Source organism: Barbus barbus (genome assembly GCF_936440315.1).
Source record: "Barbus barbus genome assembly, chromosome: 15".
NCBI classification, from domain to species: Eukaryota; Metazoa; Chordata; class Actinopteri; order Cypriniformes; family Cyprinidae; genus Barbus; species Barbus barbus.
Window position 1 is genome coordinate 8,008,629 of NC_136743.1, and position 22,172 is coordinate 8,030,800.

General features: G+C 35.8%; 1 protein-coding gene across 1 annotated transcript; it reads left to right on the plus strand.

Annotated features, from left to right (window-relative positions):
• Positions 1 to 668: 668 nt before the first annotated feature.
• LOC306881151 (receptor-type tyrosine-protein phosphatase N2-like) lies at positions 669 to 21,594 on the plus strand. The gene is made up of 23 exons (XM_079435075.1): positions 669 to 963; positions 4,187 to 4,237; positions 5,368 to 5,481; positions 5,659 to 5,749; positions 7,150 to 7,267; positions 7,631 to 7,874; positions 8,453 to 8,785; positions 8,862 to 8,905; positions 9,440 to 9,765; positions 10,412 to 10,498; positions 10,989 to 11,068; positions 11,189 to 11,253; positions 13,222 to 13,434; positions 13,545 to 13,742; positions 14,534 to 14,681; positions 14,815 to 14,888; positions 15,291 to 15,368; positions 15,599 to 15,718; positions 16,990 to 17,156; positions 18,536 to 18,589; positions 20,009 to 20,073; positions 20,190 to 20,263; positions 20,346 to 21,594. Exons 1-23 carry the CDS (start codon positions 888 to 890, stop codon positions 20,415 to 20,417), a joined length of 2,892 nt encoding a protein of 963 aa, XP_079291201.1. The 5' UTR covers positions 669 to 887; the 3' UTR covers positions 20,418 to 21,594.
• Positions 21,595 to 22,172: the final 578 nt, after the last annotated feature.

A 22,172-nucleotide genomic window follows, 5' to 3' on the forward strand; every position in this document is an offset into this window, starting at 1 on the left:
TGTCAAATGCAGTCAAATATTATGATTCAGTTTTGGAACAGGTGGCAGAAATAACACCTTAATATCAAATAGCAATTATAATTTTTATAAATTTTATGAATTGTTTCTTTTTTTTAATATTTTCTGTTTTCATTTTTACTTTACTTAACATAGTAATTGTGTGCTTTTGTCATTTTATTTTTATTTTTCCAAATATGCGTATATAGTTTTATATTTTTTAGTTTTAGTTATTTTAGTATATGTGGTTAAACTAAATTAAACATGTTACCTCTGCAATATTTAAGTTAATTATTTTATTTTATTTCACATAAAGGTTTTAGTTTTAGTTAACTAGAATAACCTAGATAGATAGATGGATGGATAGATGTGGTACCTATATTAATCAGAGTAGGCTGATGCAAGTTTTTGGAATTTTTCATTTATTATTGATTGATTGATTGATTGATTGATTGATTTTGCGCTTATATTAATCACATTGGTCTAATGGTTATTTTTTGCGATAGATAGATAGATAGATACACTGTAAAAAAAAAAAAAAAAGTTGAACCAACTTAAAATTTTAAGCCAAACAGCTTCAGCAAAGTTGAGAAAACTCAAAAATCTGCTGAAGCTGGTTGCCTTAAAATTTTAAGTTGTTTTTGTGCTCGTGTGTCTGTGACGTCAGAGGCGGGGTGCTGTTCAGTGCTGATTCTCGCGTCGCGCGGACTGCGGTGCGCGCTGACAGGTTTTGCGTACGCTTGACGTCTCCTCCTCTCTTTTTTCACTCTCTCCCATTTCTCCCTCTGTCTCCATCCATCCCCCATCACCTCAGACCTCGCGCAAAGAAGGAAATCCACCACTGGAATGGATTAATAACGAGCGGAGGAGATGGACGCCTGATCGGAAGGATGGAATCGCTTCACCTGTTTCTCACCATCCTCGCGCTTCGGGCCGGTCTCGCCTCCGCGGCAGATCAGAAATTCGGTAACATTAAATGTTTTATAGTGTGCGTGTGAGCGCGTTTCCGTAGGGAAAGGGCGAGATGTAGCGCGCGCCATCTCAATATTAGTCCCTATTAAAAGCGCGCTGATAAGGAGTAAGCGTCTCCTTTCCGAGTCGTCACCGATGGTTTGTAGCTGTTTTCTAGGCAGAGCAAGAGTGTAATCTGACGGGCGGAGGCGTGGATCTTCCTTATTGAGCCAATAAAGAAAGCGACAAGGAAGGGAATATCATAATTTAGCTTCATTTCCGCAAAAATATAACGCGGGCTGATCCATCAGTCGCTCAATTCTCTGAAATAGCTTAATTTTGTACATTGAATGATTTTAGGTCGTGTAATGTAAGGCTGTGAAGCTGTAGGACTTCATAGACTGGTCATTACATAACTGGGTCCGGAGCTTGAGAAACGGTGATGGACACTCGGCCTGTTATCTTGACGAATGCAGAGTATTATTTATATTGTTTAATCATATTATTAGTCTGAACATCAGATAGTGGTGTGTGTGTTCAGGAGGGCCGCTGTCTGCAGTCAGTGCAGCAGCAGCAGCACAGGAAATAAAGCATCACAGATTACAGCATGAGACACAATAATAGAGTTGATATGGGGTCTCTGTGTGATTCATAAACCCAGCCCAGAAAAAGGTCATCCTGTCAGTCATTAGCAACTGTAACCATAGCAGCATGTTATTTTCACATTGACTTGATTGCTCTAGACCACATGAATGGCTGAATGGATGTACATTATAAACTGGCATAATAATGAAAAGATCAGGACTCAGACCATAAAACATTTATTTATAAAGGATATATATATAAAGCTTTACAACTGTCTTATATTAAAAATGCATTAAATGAAAAAAAATATGATAACAATAATTTTAAATTTTTTCATCAAAAAATGATTTAAATCAAATTTACTTATATTGGTTTTTAATGCAAAACACAAAAAGTTAAACAAAAATATATATTGTAAAAGAAGAGATACTTCAATGGCTTGTTTTTTTCCTATTTTTTATTCTTTGGTCTAGTTTGTATTGAAGTAAATCCAATCTTTGATTTAAACCAAACTACTGGCAGCAGTTGTATCAAAGTGATCTACATTTGGCCACTGTGAAATATGATCAAGCACTTTAAAGTTATCTTTGGAAATAATTCTCAATCAAAAAAGGAAGTTAGTGAGTAATTACAGGAAGTTACAGAGAGCACACATTACACACACTCATAAAAATGCAGTTTCAGTGTTAACAGATTGTGATCTGTCCATCCATCTGTATTTACTCATGGAAACACATCTGTCATTAAGCTACCTGGACACTGCTAAACCCCAGCATCTGCACTGAGTCCTCAGACATTGGCTCATGCAGAAGCTGGCATGATGGTCACACAGGAAACTCACCTCTGTGGCTCATAATTTGAGTTGATGAGTGCTAGTGGATTTATTTGAGAGGATGTCAGTGAGGAGACAGTCTGTCCACCATCATTGTGATGAACTGTGACTGCAGCTTCACACTGCCTCCCTCTAAACTGAGCACGCAAACCGCTCTCCATAGTAACAGAGAGGTTTTAATAGAAATATAAAAAGGCAAGCATGCATTATGACGTTGTTTATGTGTATATGTGTCATGTGTGGGTGCATCCTGTCTGCTCTATATTTGTGAATCCATCTTATGAAACGGGAGGGATGTGAGTGCATTCATCTTCAAAAAGTTGAGCTATATACATTTATGTACTTATGTGTGGATTATTTGGGGGCGATTAAATAAGTAATTTATTTTTTTTAAGTAAGTAATTAAAATTAGGTGAACATTAGGCAATACGTCCATCAGGCTGTTTAATTCTAAATTATTATGTGGATAAACGTCTTTTTTATTAATCAGACTAAACATGCAGAACTTTCAGTATTTTGCTGATTATTTGAAACGGGTAAACTATAATTGATGAATTAAACAAAGTACTTGTATTTTATAGCACAAACATGACAGTCAATGTTAGATGAAGCAAAGAAGAATCAGGCTTAAATAAAACCAGAAGAAGGGATTCACAGCTTGTTAATCACAGGTCAGATACTGCTAAACCCCTCACCGACATTCAGAGCCTGAGAAATAGCTCTTTTCTGCTGAGACACTTGGTGTGAGGGGGTTTGTGTGAGCAGAATTTACTATGAATGATTTGTGTGAATTTCAAACACTCTGCGGTAAGCCCTGTAATACAGTACATCAGTATATCAGTACGCAAGAAAGATTTCAGACATTGTCTGACAATGAAGTTATATCATCATTATCATCATGACAGATTTCAAAAACAGCTAAATGTGTGTGTGATGTTTTTGGTTGTTGGTCTTTATGCAGGTGAGATGAGGCTGAGCAGAGTTATGCCATCTGTCTGAGCTGGTTTGATTGAAAAACAAGTCCCAGCTGTTAGGATGAGGATATTGAGCAATTTAATATAAACAAAAATGCCGAGAAGGAATGTTAAACATATTTCTGCCCTCTCTATTGTAAAACCTCACCTACAAAGATATGTTGCAGCACAGTAATGCATATGGTACAAAGATACCATGCAGCCCAGAGGAAAATTTGATTGCTTAGATTATCTAAGCATCTAAGTTAGATGTTGCTTTTTATCCCTCAGGAGTTCTCAGTTGCAATTCTTTGAAGTAAGGTTTCTTATAGATGTTTCTCCTCTGACATACAGTAGAAGAAGAGATCTATAAAACTGACGTGGACAGCATAGTTTGTGAATGAATTTGATTAGAAATGTTTATACTGAGATGATGAGATCTCTTTCTTTTGATTTCAGGCTTTGGTATCTTGGAGCAAATTGGAGCACAGTTTGAGATATTATTGAGATCTGTAAAAAAAACTGTATAGGAGTGTCATTGCATAAAAAATAAAGAAGTAAAACAAGAAAGTTCACCATATTATCATTCACACCAACATATAACGTTCTTTTTTAATAATGCCCTGTTTTTGTCATGTGTTGCTCTAGCGCTTTACATTTGGGTGGATTCTGATTGGCTGTCAATGTTTTATCATTCATCCACCTGAAAGTGATTACAACAATATCATTTCTCTGTGCCATTATTTCTGTGATGTGAACATCACTATTCTATAAGAATAGTAAAGTATTATTCAAACTTTTGAGTTATCGTTATAATTATTGACCTTGGTGTGGCCCTTTTAAAATTCTGTTTCTCTCTTTCTGTCAGGCTGCCTGTTTGAGAAGGGTCTGTGTCTGAACTATGAAGTCTGTCTTAATGGTGAGTCACACACTTGCATTCTGGACCTGCAGTCTCTGTAGATCTCATGCATCATGTTGTTTGATCAAGCAGAATTCAGCAGATGTGTGTTTTTGTGTCTAGCATCATTATGAATAAAGTGCATTTTAACTCTTTGGCTATATCACAACAAATACAGACTCTCACTCACCCTATCAAACACACCAACACCCACACACATGCTGTGTTTAATATCATTTTTGTGTTGCTTAGCAACCGTTCTGAACTCTCCTCCATAAAGGTTGAAAGTCAATCTTTTTGTTGGTACAATGTTTCAACACTCAGTCAATGAGAGGGTAATATGAATGAAATCATTCACATGTAGGTGAGGCAATATCAGCCAATCAGACTTAGCCTACTTTCTTACTCATATGTGATGTGAGTGTGTGTTATTTTTTATTACATTCAGCTCTACTGAGTGAACAGAACAGCACAGAATGTGTGCCCTGACAGAAGATACAACACTGGTTTTCTTCAGCTCCCTGTTGTTCAGTTATTTAAAAAACCCTGAAATATTCTGGTTTTGTGTTCATTATTTAATTTTGATGATGAGATGAAAGCATATTTCAAGAATTAGAATTAAAATTATACCAAAGTTATACCAATATAACCTGGGAGTAAGGTTAATAATAAAACCCAATCATTTTTATACCATAAAAGCCATATATGATCACAATATAATAATTTTTAATCATAATTTTTACCTAAATTTTCTTCTCTTTCTCTAACCCTTAGAATTAAAGACTTTATTGCTGCTGTAATATTAAGAATTCTATGGAAATGACTTCTGTTATGATTGGCATGATTTAACTCTCTGCATATCACGACATATAGGATCATTTGCTGTGCTCCAATTACATACAGAATAATAACAGAGAGATGTTTTCCCTCATGAGAGTATAAAATAGAGATGCAAATGTAATTTTCACATGGTGTGACCTTACTATCAGGCAAGTTCAGACCTTACTACTCAGTTGCCTCTAGTGACTGTTTCTAATAAGCTGGGACTCTTAATGGATCTAAAAATACACACACACACACACACAGCATGAAGTATTCTTGTGCACATAATTGTCATCCTGAAGTGGCTGTTGATTTGATTTTCTCTGTAGATGGCATGTTCGGCCGCTGTGAGGCTGCTCCACTAACAGACGTCTACACGTATGATGTCACGGCAGCAACGGTACAGAGATTCCGCACGCTGCTTCAGAAACTGGCCCACAGAGGTAGGTGCATTAATGTCACCATAGCAACCGCACACATCACTGTCACCATGGTTATAAAGGCTACTCCTAGAGCTCCTCAGCTTTCAAGGATCAAATCAGAGGCTCTGTGTGTGTGTGTGTGTGTGACAATTCATGTAAGACGAGTCAAAATCTTCTGCTTTCATTCTGTCCCTGCAGGGTTGTCTTGGGGAGATGACGTCACACAACAAGTTTTATCGAATGAGTTCTCAAAACTACGCAAAGTTTCCCTACCATTACCAGAGCCAAGGTAAAACACACTAACATTTGCCAGTTAGTTTGCACCCTTATAGCCGTAGGAAGGAAACATCACAAATGAGAAATCATTTGCATAAACCACACCCAAACCAGCTCCATATAAGGGCTTTTCATCTCTCTCAGCAACGTATGACGCTGTTTAAAGACTCTCACTTGTCTTAGAGACACATAGCAAGAACCTCAAGTATGCTACCATCTTCAAATCCAGCTCAAAAACAATAAAAACCTTTTGCTCTTATTAACCAGCTGTACATTAACTTAAATGTGTTTTTATGCAGAATAACCTCGCAGCTCGAACTATTACGCATCTTTTATACATGTGTATATATATATATATATATATATATATATATATATTGTCACGGTGCACACAGCAAGGATGAACACAAATAACAGTCTTTAATGACTCCAAACAAGGCAGGGCAAGTCAAGGCAAGGTAGACACAGACAGGAACACCGGGGAGTAACGAGTTGACCAGACGACATCTAACTGAACAGACAGAACTAAAATACACGGGCTAATTACAGATAATAACTAAAACACAGCTGGACAAGAATTAACTGATAATCACACTTAACAAGGACAGGAAACAAACCAAAATAGGACACAAGAGGCGGGAACACGACACACACAACAGAGGACTAACATACACACACACACACACACACATATATATATATATATACAAATGGTGAAACGGTGAGAGTGCTGATACTACTGGAATATTGCACAGCTGGAAAAGGGTCTCAATCAAATTTGAGAACCAGAAGAACTGTTGCATATATATATATATATATATATATATATATATATATATATATATATGTATATACACACACACGCACACATATGTGTGTGTGTGTGTGTATATATTATATATACGTATGTATGTATAAAACTTTATTTTAAGACATTTATAACGCTACTCAGCATTTGGAAATTGTGTGTGTGTGTGATTTCAGTTGGTCCTGCATTTTTCCATAAGTTTTCAAAAACAAATTTAGTACGAAAGTCATTGATGAATAATGATTTGCTTGTGAAAATGTTTGTAGGCAGATTTCAAGCACTGTTAGTGAATGAGACTAAAAGTTTTGTTAAAGGTTACGAGGGAACACAGATTTTAAAAAAATAATGTGCAGTGTGCACAGATAAATCATTTGTAATGAACTCTGCAGAATTCCATTAAAAATAATAATAGTCCATTTTGATTTAATGGTGACGTTAATATCTTAAAAGAAATAAAATGGAGACTTTTCCTTAAGTCTTCTACTTTTCTCCTGCAAATAAGACTTTGTCTCTAACAGAGAATGTAAGTTATCTCTGATTATTACCTGTGATTCCCCTGCCAAATGATTCTTACAGTCATGGCTTATGTCTTGATATTCTCACAGGCCGCAGGGTTATGGGACTGCTGTTGGAGACAAGAGAATGAAATCATCCGAGGCTGAGGTTAGGAAGACCCTGAAATACCTGCAGCACCTGGGACTTCTACCAAAAACATCACACAAGGTGAGTAAGCTGTGTATGTCCTAGGGCTGTGCTTTTGGTGTTGCATTAGATCAGAGATTTACATTGGGCATCAAGTGGTGACTGAACAAAGTAGTAGAATTGTTTATTAAATAAAAGTAAAATCTTGTCTTTAGGCCTAACAATATGATAAATTATTAACATGACAGGCTGAACTGGAAAATTGATTAAAAGTTCTAAATGCATAAACACAGCAAGTGTGATTTACCAGTATACATGTTTTTTAAGATTTTTATAGTAGCTGATAATGGTTTAAATGTGGATGTTTATACTGCGTAGGGGGAGGAGCTTCAGTATTATCACTCTGTAGAACCATGGCCTGAAAGTGACTCTTCCCGTCCTCAGTTCATTCCAGAGGTGCCCTATCAGTCACAATCCTACCCTGGCCTCAGCCGATATCAGAGCGATGCGGCACAAGTTCCCCAGCAGGAAGAGGGGTCAGACCTGCTTACAGCTGCTCTTCAGAAGTATCTTTCCAAGAACAAACCACCTCAGCCTGATCTGGGGGACAGATCCAGAGCGGACCGACTCTACATAAAAGATGGATCAACGAAGTCTTCCTCCAGTGACTCTCTTACACCCGTGGATGGTATGATGTTATTTTCTCTTCCTCCTTGCACCTGCTCATCTTATCTGTCATCATTTACTTGTGTTATCTGAAACCTGTATGACTTTCCTTTTTCTATGAAAAACAAAAGGAGATGATTAGCAGAATACAAATGTAGCCTAGAGTTTGTCAAGCTCTATAAGGGACAATAAGGTAGCAAGGAGTACCATAGAAAAAGTCCAAACTAGACTATTAAAAGCCCAGTGATAGCTTTGTGTGAAGGACAGGCCAAAATTCAATGGTTCAGTACATAATTTTCAATTAATTTATTAGAAAAAAACAACAACTCCTATCCCAATTTAATTTGAAGAGACTGGGGTTTCACTAGTGACACAGAGTAAACAGTTCACCACCAACCATCTATTGCATGATATTGCCTCATGAAAATGCATTTTAAAATCTTTTTTGGCATGTGGAGTAAATAATATAAAAATATAAAATCAAAAATCAGAATGCTTTGGCGACTGACCCTCAGAAAAGCATTTTTATATTTCACCAATAATCAGATTATCAAATAACCTCCAGATCTTAATGTGAAATAATATTCACTTTTTCCACAGAATCCTTCATCTGGAAAGTTCTGCAGAACGTGGGAAGGCACAGTGTGGATGTGAAGAGTCTGAAGGCAGCAGACCTGGATGAGCTTGCTGTTCTTATCTCAGACGCTCTGCAGGAGGTGGACAAGCAGACAGGCCAAGGAGAAACGCCCAGAGACCTGGAGACACAGCAGAGTCCTGAGGACGAGGCAGAAGACATGCAATATGAGGACCGGCATCCTGATAGTTATGTAATGGATCAAGCCCCTGAAGACAGTGCTCAGAATCAGAGGGAAGAGAATGAGGAAAGTTCATCTGTCACTCAAAAGACAGTCCAAACCATTCCGTCTGTGACAGGTAACATCTTCTGAAGCAAAGCCGTTTGATCATACATAGACAAGCATTAATAATGATCATGATGTTTCTCTTTCAGAGGGACAGACAGTAGTGGAGGAGAAGAGAACTATGGACAACAAGGTAGTGCTAGTGTTGGTTGTATTAGGTCAGAAATATACTTTATGCCAGTACACAAATACAAACATTTTCTTCCCACTCTTAAGGTTAAATCTGTAAACCTATAAAGAAATATTTATTCAATTTAATGAGAAAGTAGGATGATGAACCTAGAAAGACCCAAGTAATGACTTGGAAAAATAAATAATACATATATATATATATATATATATAATAATAATTAAGTTCACATTTAAAGTCCAAACACTCAGTAAGCGACAGGTGCTTGGAAACGCTGTTTTGTAAATGATTTACTGACGAGTCTGCTGCGGTACGGCCAACCGAATGCGCTTAATATGCCACTTACTTCACAAAATAGACATAGAGAGAGGCGACACTCACGCTCATGGGGCAGCACTGGCGACATCTTTTCATATATATATTGGCTGCCAGTAGAATAATCACAGCTAATTTTTATTTATTCATTTTATTTTTAATTAAATTCGGTAGATATTTGGAAAAATCAATGTGTTAACCTGTGTTTACTTCCTGTTTTAGCAGGATGTGGGCTTTTTAGGAAAGCTGCTGGAGTACCTGGATAAAACCTCCAGCTCAGAACCAGAGGCAGTTGATAAGGGGCAGGGTGTGTCTGTGGAGACGGTTCGTAGCCGAACGACACACCGGGAGGTGGGGATGCAGAAAAAGGCCATCGAGAGAGTGGAGGAGGTAGAAGGCTGGGTCCAGGCAGCAGCGATAGCTCCCTCCTCTACCCTGAAGGAAAACCCTGCACCACACCGCAAGAACATGAAAGTACAGGATCTTCAGCTGGATGTCCAGAGCAATGCTAAAAATGACATCTACGGATACATTATTACTGACACAGAGTGAGATATTTACATGTGACATACACGCCCATTCTCTCTCAGTTAAATTCAGTGTCTTTTATTGGGCAGTTTCTCTACACAATATTGCTAAACATTAGATTAGAATATGAGTAACACTGTTAAAATGTAAAGTATAGACAGTATAGACATTGATGAGCATTGGGAAAAATTTCCACACCAAGGCTACATTACTATTTTTTTTTTTAAATCAGTAAAAACAGAATATGAAAAAAAACATATACATTATTACAGTTTAAAATATATTTTTTATATATACTTTAAAATTTTATTTATTCCTGTTATATGAAACCGGAATTTTCAGCATCATTTCTCCAGTCTTCAGTGTTACATAATTCCTCAAAAATCATTCTAATATGCTGATTTGCTGCTCAAGAAACATTTCTTACTATTATCAATGTTGAAAATACTTTATATTTGAGGAAACCCATGACACATTTTTTTAGGATTGTTTGATTTATAGCAAGTTCAAAAGAACAGAATTTATTTGAAATATTGTTTGTAACATTATTAATGTACAATAATAATTAATTAGTATTGTATATTAAAGTAAATAATAAATAAATAAATAGTTTTGTATTTTACTCACTATTATAATCTGATTAAGATCTCTCTCTCTCTGGCTCAGAAATCTTCCCACTGATAAGGGTTTGTATCTGATGGAGTTGGTGGCTCGTAAAGCGAAGATTCAAATGACTGATTTCTCAGAGCTCTCGTGAGTCATCATTTGTTATTTCTCAAATTACAATAACTTGCACTGTAGGTTTAGAATATAAAGAAATTAAGTTGAGTAAAATATATAGTTAAGGCATATTTAAATCCTAGTAGTAGGTTTATAAACTGTATATTTTATCTTAAAGTATTATTTACTTTGTATATTTTAATTAAAATATCATAATTCGATTCTCAGATCTGCCTCCATCCATCAATAACCAATGGATAGAACCAAGTCCCCACCCTACATTTCTTTCTTTCTCAATAATTAAATTCACGTTAATGTACATCACACTTTTCATCATGACCTTTAAGTTCTGACAGGTTTAAGGTCTGAAAATAATTTAAAGGATGACTCTTTAGTTTTTAAAAACAGTTCATTGTATTCATAAGTTTTATGGTTAAAACACTAGAGGGTATATTTGATATTTTTTGGACACTGACATGATTCCTCAAAATAATTTGCTGTTTTTTTTTTGCCATTTGTATAGTGTTGTTAGTCCAGCTGTGACATTTCAGGTCCGTCCAAATGCTCAGAACATCACTACAGCGGATGTGGCTAATGTGGCAGGTTAGTTCAGTGAGAGTTAACTATGCACATGATATACAAGATGAGCTCTTTCATGCATGTCTTTGTTTAGATTTATAAGTACTCTGATCTCCACTGATTCTGATTCTTCTCTTGTATCAGTCCATCGCAAGGATGAACTGGAGAAAGAAGCGAAAGTCAAGATTGTAGAGGCTGGAGTCACTGATGTAAGATTCTTTCTTTGTCATTTTGTCATTTGATATTCCCATTTTTAAGTTAATATTCAAACAGAATAAAGTACAATTCTGTTATTTAAATGTTTAAAATATAATTTATAATTATAACTGTAAAAAGGTTTATCTTGTAACATCATAAGGTTTTGAAACACTTGAAACATAAAATGAAGCTCCCCAGGTTCACAATAGAATCTGAGTCACCTTCAAAAAGATGCCTAGAGGTTCTCCACGGGGTTCTGCTAGTGTCTGGGGATAAAAGAACAAAACAAATAACATATTTTTACTTTGGCCACAACTTTAGCATCCTCTTCTTATATATATACTGCCGTGCAAAGACAAAAGACCGTAACTTCGATTTTTGTCGAAAATTAGTTATTTATACTTTTGAGACATTCAAGACATCCTTTATCATGTACATGAGTATCTTGAGTCAATTTCGTTGTTTTTCCGAGAAAATAATGGGGCGTCTCAACCGTAACTTCAAAAAGCCCCGAAGGAACCAAGGCAGAACACCGTATAACACCATCGGCTCTTTCACTTTGTTTGGAATGCTCAAATTGAGTTACGGCGTTGCCTTTGTTTAGCCACGCGTCAAAATGAAGTTACGGTGCCGGCTTGGAGTTATACGGTGTTCTGCCTTTTTTTTTACTGTCCATTAAAGTCTGCCACATTTTAATTACAGTGTAGACAAACGAATTAGATCGCGATCTACCAAAAAGCACCATAAAGCACTGTAAAGACTAGGCACCTTGGCAGCAATACATAATCGTGAATAATCTTTAAAGACTTTTTTTTTTTTTTTCCTTTTTATAATGCAGATCATTCACCAGGCTGTCACTTCTAGTTGGATGCATGTGTACTTGAATTCCGTAGCATGTAGCATGATCAGTCATAAAATCAGTAGCCTAACAGTTCGCAAATTAAATCCATATCCTACCTTTTCTTGAAACCCGATAAAATCAATCCATAACGCTGAACGTAATTGGAGACGTTTAATCCACACGCATTTCTGAGCATGCTTGCTTGCTGGTGTTCACATAAATCCACTAGTTGCTCTTTTAGGTTACGCTATTTAATTCAAATCAATATAAGCAATTATGCTATGTCTAGAATTATTTTACGTTACTGAGCATAGCAAATAAATTGGTTGTAAAACAGTTTAACTTTTAGTCTGCTTGTTACGGTCAAAAAATAAAAAAATAAATTAATACAGTCACATTACTATATGCAATAGCCAATACGAGATAGCCCATGATCAGTAGATTTTATACAGGGGTTAGTATAACGATTTTGCAAATGATGATCAGCAATCAAATATTGATAATGTGGAAGTTACTGCCTTTTGCCTTCGTGTGACTTCTCACTTTTTGCAGATAATGCAAAGGCAGAGTACATTAACTTCCAAATAGGGGTAAAAATCAAGTTTGAGCTCACAATGTTTTAATGTAGATCATTTTCATTGCTACATCTAATTGCCAAATTTCCAGTGTCCTACCTATAATTAATTTGGCTGGACAAGTAAAAAACTTTAAAATAATTTTTCTCAGTTTCACACTCTAGCGAGTTAAGGTCTTTTGCCCTTGTAGGGCAGTATATATATATATATATATATATATATATATATATATATACACATATATGTATGTATGTATGTATGTATGTGTACAGTGTCTTGCGAAAGTATTTTTTTCTGTCTTGCGAAATATTTTTTTTTTTTTCCTCTTTTTAAGTTGCTGCCTTATGTTGAACTGCTTTAAATTATTTTTTTCCACATCAATCTACACAATCAATCTGCCTTGCGAAAGTATGAATATTTTCACAAGGCACTGTATGTGTGTATGTATATATATATATATATATATATATCTATATATCACAGACTTCAGAAAATAAATGCACTTTCAAATTTTTTTCACATGAAAGAAATGTATTTCAACTTATCTCTCTGTTTCTTTCTAGAGGAGCAAACTGAATCAGATTCCCACTAAGTACAGTCGCTCCGAGTCTCTGAAGTTTCTGATTCTGACTGTGATTTCCATCATCTGTATAACTGGAGTGTTGCTAGCATCCAGCGTGGTCTACTGTTTGCGTCATCGCGCTCATCACAAGCTCAAAGAGAAGCTCACCAACCTTGGCTCTGACCCCGCCACTGATGCCACTGCTACCTACCAGGTACCAAAGGGCGTGTGTGTGTGAGTTTGTGTGTGTGTGTGTGTGTGCAGGGCTGTTTGTTTGAGATTATTTCTTTGATTGATATGAGATTTCCATCTCTTTCTCCCTAGGAACTGTGTAGGCAGCGAATGGCCGTAAAGCCTCCTGTAGAGAAGCCGGATCCTATTCATTCTTCTCGTATAAATAGTGTGTCATCTCAGCTGAGTGACGGCCCGATGCCAAGCCCCTCTGCACGCACTAGCACCTCCTCCTGGAGCGAAGAGCCCGCCCATTCCAACATGGACATCTCTACTGGTCATATGATACTGGTACATGCATAAACCAACACACGAGAACACTGTAAATGCAACACAGAACATTTGAAAATGCAACACAGATTCCTTTATTCAGTGACAACTGGTGCCATGGTAAAGCTTATATCGTCACAAACATTAAAGACTTTTTTCACTGAATGTATCATTAGGGGTTGTCTTGTTAAATACCAATAAAAGGATAAAAATAAAACAAACAATAAACCCTAAAATTAAGTGAAAAAATTGTATTACAATGTAATTTAAAACTTATTTTTTTCTTTTTTTTGTTTAAATGTATTATTGTTATTTCAGTTTCCATATTTGTCATAGTTATTAGAGCGAGGAATGACCAATGAAGTTCATTAATATTTTATGAAAATTAAAATGCACAGATATATTTGGTATTTAAAAAAAAGAAATAGATTGTTATTGTTTGTTAATGGTTTATGTCTCTTATCCTTGCCAAGGCTGCATTTATTTAATTAAATAACAATGAAATCATAAAATATTGTGTAATTTAATTACAATAGTGAATTACAATTATAAATAACTATTTTCTAGTTGTATATATTTTCCAATTAAATTTATTCTTGTGATGGCAATGTTGCATTTTCAGCAGCCATTAAACCTTTCTGAAATAAATTATTAGAATTTCTTTAAAAAAAAAAAAAACATACTGACCCCAAACTATTTACAGTTCCCTTTAATTTTCCATTTCACTGGGGGCTATTAAATGATCTTTTACCACTAGATAATGGTACAAGACTCATGAAACCTCCTGTATGTTTCTTTATGCACACATGTAGGCATATATGGAGGACCACCTGAAAAATAAAAATCGTTTGGAGTCAGAGTGGGAGGCTCTCTGTGCGTACCAGGCCGAGCCCAATGCCACCACCAATGGCCAGAGAGACGGCAACGTCAAGAAAAACCGTGCAAGCACAGTCATAGCCTGTGAGTCACACACACAAACATATCCACTTTCAGGTGCTTTGTTTATTCATGTACTGTAACCATTAGTGTATTATTGAATTTCTTTGAAGAGTTTTTCAGAATTGAAAATAAAATGTTTTTTTTTTTTTTTTAGACGATCATTGCAGAATAACTCTGAAGGCGGAGAACAATCAAGGCAACTCGGACTACATCAATGCCAGCCCAATCGTGAGCCCATTTAATGCAAAAAACTGAGACCTGCTCTATCACAACTATGCCCTTGAGGAAGACACTTAGCGGCTGGTTACTGAGCACTATTTGCTGTTGTCACAGTTAATGTTATTTTACAGAAAAGCTGGCCATCAACCTATCACTCAGAACCATGCAATATTGAAAATTGCACTGTGCGAATTGTGTGCAGTACGGATTTTATAGCAAAGCTTTAGCTGATTTGCATAAGTGAATCGGGTACTATAATAATGCAGACAGTGCATGCAAATAAACTGCACTATTAGTGGGCGCTATTTATTCTTTGTGTTTTGAATGCTCATTCTCGTGTGTATTATTTAAACTACATACAACCAGAATACATGTAATGCAGAAGGGTTGAACTGTGTTGTTTTCTCTTAGATGGATCATGACCCTCGTAATCCTGCATACATCGCCACTCAGGGCCCGCTGCCCTCCACCGTGGCTGACTTCTGGCAGGTAAACTGCATTATATGTTTGTAAGCTTACATCAATGGTTTGTGTAGTCTTATAGATCATGTCAGAGAGTGTGTTCGTGTGTGATCTCTAACACAAGGTCTGAGAGAGTCTGTGTGTGTGCCTTGCAGATGGTCAGGAAGAGTGTGCACGGTATGCGTCTGTGTAGTGTGTGTGTGTTCTCGTGCAGATGGTCATGCAGTGTGTATAATGTTGTGTGTGTTCTCTTGCAGATGGTCTGGGAGAGCGGGTGTGTGGTGATTGTCATGTTGACTCCTCTCACTGAGAACGGTGTGAAGCAGTGTTACCACTACTGGCCCGATGAAGGCTCCAACCTCTACCACATTTATGAGGTACCATACAAATTTCCCTCTTTGTAGAATGAGGATGACTGTGGAACTTTGTTCTGCTGTTTTGTGAATATTGACAAAATAATTTTTTGAATTTAGACAAAGTGTTTTCTGTCATATTTGGACCTGGTACAGCAATTCCATTCAGTTTTAACTACGTCTGAACTTTAAAACTCCACACTAAATAAAAACAATATGTTATTTATCGTAAATCTGTATCAGTCACGTGACATGTGCAGCTTATTTATGACCATCAGCTGGGCATAGCAATGGCAGTGAATACAAAATCACATGAAAATTTGATCCAATCAGGTGCCAAAAAAACATTTTCATTGATCTCCAGTTAGCACAAACCCTACCAAATTCAATTTTTGTGGACATTTATAAATATTTATTCCACAATCCATCTCAATATACTGGCACTATAAACGGAGATGGATTGTGGATTAAATTTACACAGTATAAATGTCTACAACTGATACATTTATCAGCACAGATCCTAACTTGCTAAAAATGTCTTCTGGGACTTTGTATGGATCAAATCCAGCAATTTCTTTTTTTTTTTTTGGTGTCTGTGATTATGTGCTTATGAATTGGCTGTTATTGCTTTGCCCTGCTAATGATCATAAATATGGCAAATGACACATAAAAAAAAATAATTTGACTCAAATGGATGAATATATAAGTAAAGAAGTATATATTAAAATAATCAATAAGTAAAACATGTAATAACATTATTGCATTAATAATAGATAGAAAAAGCTAAATTATAGGGTTTAGGGTTGTTGTCTTAAATGCAAAGCCACTGGTAATCTCACTAAATTTTACATTTCTTGTCATGGAATTTTTTTTTGCCAAATATGTCTGCGTTCTTTATAGAGGCTTAATGTTTTCTATTGCTTGCTTTTAAATTTTCAGATTGTTAAGAATTTAAAATACAAAATGTTATTATTCACCAAAAAAAAAAATTCTATCATCATTTACTCACTTAAGTTGTTTCAGAACTGTATGAATTTCTTTATTTTGTGAAACACAAAGGAAGATATTTTGAGAAAATATCCAATTTTCATTCGTTTCCTTTTAAAGTGTCACGTAGTAATAACTGCAATTTCATGCAAATTCAGAGAACTATAATGGGGCAGACACAAAACAGTGACAACATTTTGGGTTTGGCTTTCTGTATTTTTTATCCTGCCCTCTCTTTATATAGGAAGATTTTCACTGCTGTGTTATGCTGTTTGATATATGAACTCTTTTTTTTCTTTCATATGTAGGTTAATCTGGTTTCTGAGCATGTGTGGTGTGAGGATTTCCTGGTTCGGAGTTTTTACCTAAAGAACATGCAGACAAACGAGACCCGTACTGTCACGCAGTTCCACTATCACACCTGGCTGAACGACCAAACGCCCGAAACCAGCCAAACCCTGCTTGACTTCCGCAGGTGCGCCTATGAGAGCGTGTGCACGTGTTGCTTGTTTGTTGTGCGAGCATCTGTGTGTGTGTGTGTCAGCTCCTGAGCGGTTGCCAGTGTCATTTTTGTGGTCGTGCAGCTAGTTCACTGGCTCCAGTTGCATAGTCACAAAAGTGATCATTGACAACTGCGACTCTACATCCAAGTGCACCCTGGAATTCCAGCCCCTCCCTCTATCTCTTTCCACCCTAGATCTTTGTTCAACCTTTTTGTCTGCTAACATCTGACCTATGATTTCCTCCTTTTCTTCTCTTACTTACAATTCTCTGTGCTCTCTGTTTTTCTTATATATTCTGTTTTTCTCTGATCAGAATTGTTGTACTTTGTTCCTGGCCCTGCCCCTGTTATTGTTCATTTGAATAAAACCAGCAGTATAATACAGTAACATGTCTGAAGCTAATACTGTGTGTTTGTGTGGGTCAGGTTTTGTCTATATTGTGCTGACCAAACAGCTAGTAAATAGAATTATTTAATAAGTAAATGAATTAATTAATGGAATAATGAATCATGTTTGAATATCAAATCAATAATGAATGAAAATCAAAAAATGCAGATAGGTTTGCATTAGGGTTAGGTTTAGGGGTTGGGGATGGAAAATATAGTTAGCTTAGTGTAAAATTAATAGAAGACAATGGAAAGCCTTCAACATGACAGAAAAACAAACAACGTGAGATTTGTCCTATGTAATTCATCTTCTTTAATCCCCAGATCCTTAAATGTTTGTGTTTTTATAATCACTTTGATGTCAAAACCTTCTTGTAATGCACTACCGTTCAAAAGTTTACGTCAGTAAGATTTGATATATATATAAATATATATTTAAAGCTACCAGTAAGCTATCTGTTTCAAATAAATGCAAAATATATTAAAAAATATTAAGCAGCACAACTGTTTTCAACATTGATAATAATAAGAAATGTGTCTTGAACACCAAATCAGCATATTAGAATGATTTCTGAAGGATCATGTGACACTGAAAACTGGAGTAACGATGCTGAAATTTCAGCTTTGCTATCACAGGAATAAATTACATTTTAAAAGATATTAAAATAGAAAGTAGTTATTTTAAAATCTAGCAATATTTCACAATGTAACAATGTTGATCAAATATATGCCTAAGTACGCATAAGAAACATCTTTTAAAAATATTAAAACCTCTTACTGACCCCAAACGTTTCAGCAGTAGTGTATTTAATTTTTTATAAAAAAAATTATATAAAAGATATGTAGCACTCCATCCTTTTCTATAGAGCTTAGCTGCATCCGAAATCTACTTTCAGTTTTTAATATGTGTTGTGTGTATGTGTGTGTCTGTGTTTATGATTGTATGTATGTCTTCTTTTCAATAGGAAAGTAAACAAATGCTACCGTGGAAGATCCTGCCCTGTCATTGTTCACTGCAGGCAAGTACAAACATACACTTGCATAATGTGATATTCGATATACAGTGTATTCTTTGACAGTTATGCTGTAATATTACTTTCCATTAGAGATGCCACAGCGTCTATTGACAGCTATATATAAAATATTTTATGCAAAAACTAAAATACAGTAAATAAGGCCTGTATTCAACATAAATGTTCACTAAATGAACAAAGGCAGATGGATGCTAAATCATTTTCATACTTATATAACTATGCACAATAATAAAAAGCTATTTTGAATTTAAATTTAAAACTCGACAAATTCTCTGATGTTCCTCCTTCAAAGTGCCAAAATTCAAATCAGCAGACCATAACCAGAGCATTTTTGGGATAGAAAACAGGGTTTAAGAGTACAACAGCTGAAATCGCACCTACTCGGCATCGCTGAGTTTGCAACAGAAGTTTTATGTGATGGCTGCAACTACTAAAAGACAGATGGTTGGAAGAAAACATGTTTGGCTGTTTTCCCTGCCCATGGTGTCATGATGACGTCAGTGGAAAGGCAAAGCAATGCAAGAGGCAAAAAACGTTGTTACATTTTGGCTAAAGGCTGAAAAAAAAAAAAAAAAGACAATGTGTAATAAAGGAACAGTTCACCAAAAAATGAAAACGTGTTGAAATTGTACTCTCCCTTAGGCCATCTAAAATGTAGATGAGTTTGTTTCTTCATCAGATCAAATTTGTAGAAATTTAGCATCACAACTTGCTCACCAGTGGATCCTCTGCAGTGAATGGGTGCCGTCAGAATGAGAGTCCAAACATCACAATAATCCACAAGTAATCCACACAACTTCAGTCAATCAATTTATGTCTAGTGAAGTATAAAGCTGCGTGTTTGTAATAAATCCAACATTAAGATGCCCATAATCCATAATATTGCTTTCTCCAGTGAAAAATATGTCAGGTGATTTTGATGTGACAACAGGACAACATGGATCCATTTTTTTTACTGGAGGAAGTGCTATTAAGGATTATTGACTGGTATTTTGGACAGAAGTTTTCAATTTAAAGTTAAAAGGCTGTAATGATGGATTTGTTTCTTACAAACAAGCAGCTTTTCACTTCACAAGACGTTAACTGATGAACTGGAGATGTGTGGATTACTTGTGGATTATTGTGATGGTTTTATCAGCTGTTAGGACTCATTCTGACGGCACCCATTCACTGTAGAGGATCCACCGGTGAGCAAGTGATGTAATGCTAAATTTCTCAAAATCTGTTCTTTTGAAGAAACAAACTCACCTACATCTTAGATGGCCTGAAGGTGGGTTTTCACTTTCCACAATTAATTTTTTTTAGATTGCTTTTAGACACACACACACACACACACACAAAAGGTAATTTGTCTTTTCTTTTTAATAATTTCTATTTTTATTCATCTTGCTTTTTGTCCATCAGTGACGGAAGTGGGCGGACTGGGACGTACATTTTGATTGACATGGTGTTGAATAAAATGGCCAAAGGTAAAGACAAAGAAAGCTGATTATCAGAGATCAGTGGGAGTTCAGTAATACCACACATTGTGGACAGTCAGTATAAATATTTATAGAAACATGATACGAAATTCTTTGCTTTACAGGTGCAAAAGAGATTGATATTGCTGCTACGCTGGAACACCTGAGAGACCAGAGACCCGGCATGGTTCAGACCAAGGTATACACATGCATACACACAAACACCCTGAAACACACAATCTCTTTCATACTGACACATACTGTGTCTGTGTCTTTCTCAGGATCAGTTTGAGTTTGCGCTGACAACTGTAGCTGAAGAGGTGAACGCTATTCTCAAAGTCCTGCCGCAGTGATATTTCCTTTCTTCCTCCCTCTCAGTTGTATATAAACTCTTATCCCATTTCTGAGAAGATATATGTCCTATAGAAACTATTTTGTCTGTAAATGATTGGACTATATTCAATAGTATTTAGGAATTGTGTATTGTTTCAGTTCTGTGTGATTATGAAAGCACATTCATTTAGTTTTTCGCCATTTCGTTGTTTCAGATTTTAATTACTCTCTCATCGTTGCTATTTCTATTACATCACACACAGAAAACTGGCCAGATCTGTTCTGAATATATAGATAATTGGACCTGAATTTATTAAATTAATCTGTATGTGCTTCGTTATTTAAGATTTAGAACTGTGTTCTATGGGTTGTGACAACTACAGTTTATCTGATCGTCAGAGACTCGTACAAAGCAGTAACATCTTGCATGTGAGAACTCAAGGAAACGTTCACTTTATCATAATGTTTAAGACCTGAACTTTTATTATAAGACTAAAACTCTTGGGAAGTCCTACCACTTTCATTTGGTTTTAAAATTGAATCTGTGCACACAAACAGTGTGAATAGCAAGTAGAAATGCATGCAAGACTTGTGCAGTTGTGCTTTATGAACTTACAGCAAACTTGTGCATTAGAAAATGTAGACTAAATTGATATTGTGTGATTCTAGCAAATTACAAATACAGTGTCTGATCTCCATGTTGTTATCGGGAAGTTTCATGAGTGAAAGGAGTTCAGATCAGTAAACATCCACAAGAGCAATAAACATTCACTCATTTTAATAAGCATCAAAGGGAATGAGGTTCTGCATATCCTGATGCTCTCTGTGGGTATGCAATTCTTCTCTTAATACAGATATTAATGTGGCCTGACCCCAATAGCACCTCTTACATAAAAAGTAAACATAGAAGAGGCTGTTCCTCCACTGTCTGCCAAGATTCATTACTGTAAAAGAGACTTTGTGATGGGCTGGTTTGTCTCTCAAACATGTCTGTTTTGACTATATGAGTAATCGTTATAAGTGATAAGATTGATCATTACTAACAAGCTCATCTGTATAACTAAGTTTAGTCTGTGCATATTTCAACTCAACCTTAACAGACTATCAGTGTGTATTGCAACTGAATAACTGATGCTGTTTTGGTCATGTGCAGCTCCATAATAAAGCTTCATGTGTCTGTGAAGTACAGCAAAAGTCCCTACTGTCCTGAGTGTTTAAACACACATATGCACATTCATTCTCAATGTGTTTACACACAATTTAAGAAAACACATAATGATTTTTGAATTTGACATTAGTGAAAGCTTATGTTGTTTCATGCTAGTGCCATCTTTGGAAAAAATAATTACAGAAGACATTATTAATCGTTTTAGCAGAAGCTGTTTTTATTTTTTTTAGAATATCCAGTAACTTTAGAGATTACACTTTAACCACAGACTGTTTTTTTTTTTTTTTTTTTTTTTTTTGTAGAAAGGCACAAACCATTTTTATCTGTTCATGACAGGAACAAATCTATATTTGAGAATTTCTGCAAGTTGCTGCATTATGATATCATGTAATAATTAGATATCTTCATTAGCAGAACACAAAGACTATATTATGTCCTTGTAGTGTTTTTAAGCGTTTAAATATAAAGCCATTAACGTGATTATAATATATAGGCTAAATTATAAAAGCAAAAGAAACATACCAACATTGAGCGTCGGTTGACTTTTGCTTCACTCGGTTAACGCTTCACACTCCTGTCCAGTTGGTGGCGGTAAATGCACCATTTA

Coding starts and splice junctions, on each gene's coding strand:
- LOC306881151 (XM_079435075.1), top strand. CDS start 888: ATGGAATCGCTTCACCTGTTTCTCACCATCCTCGCGCTTCGGGCCGGT. Junction 8,906..9,439: donor AGAGAACTATGGACAACAAG/GTAGTGCTAGTG, acceptor TTCCTGTTTTAG/CAGGATGTGGGCTTTTTAGG. Junction 20,264..20,345: donor CCGGCATGGTTCAGACCAAG/GTATACACATGC, acceptor TGTCTTTCTCAG/GATCAGTTTGAGTTTGCGCT.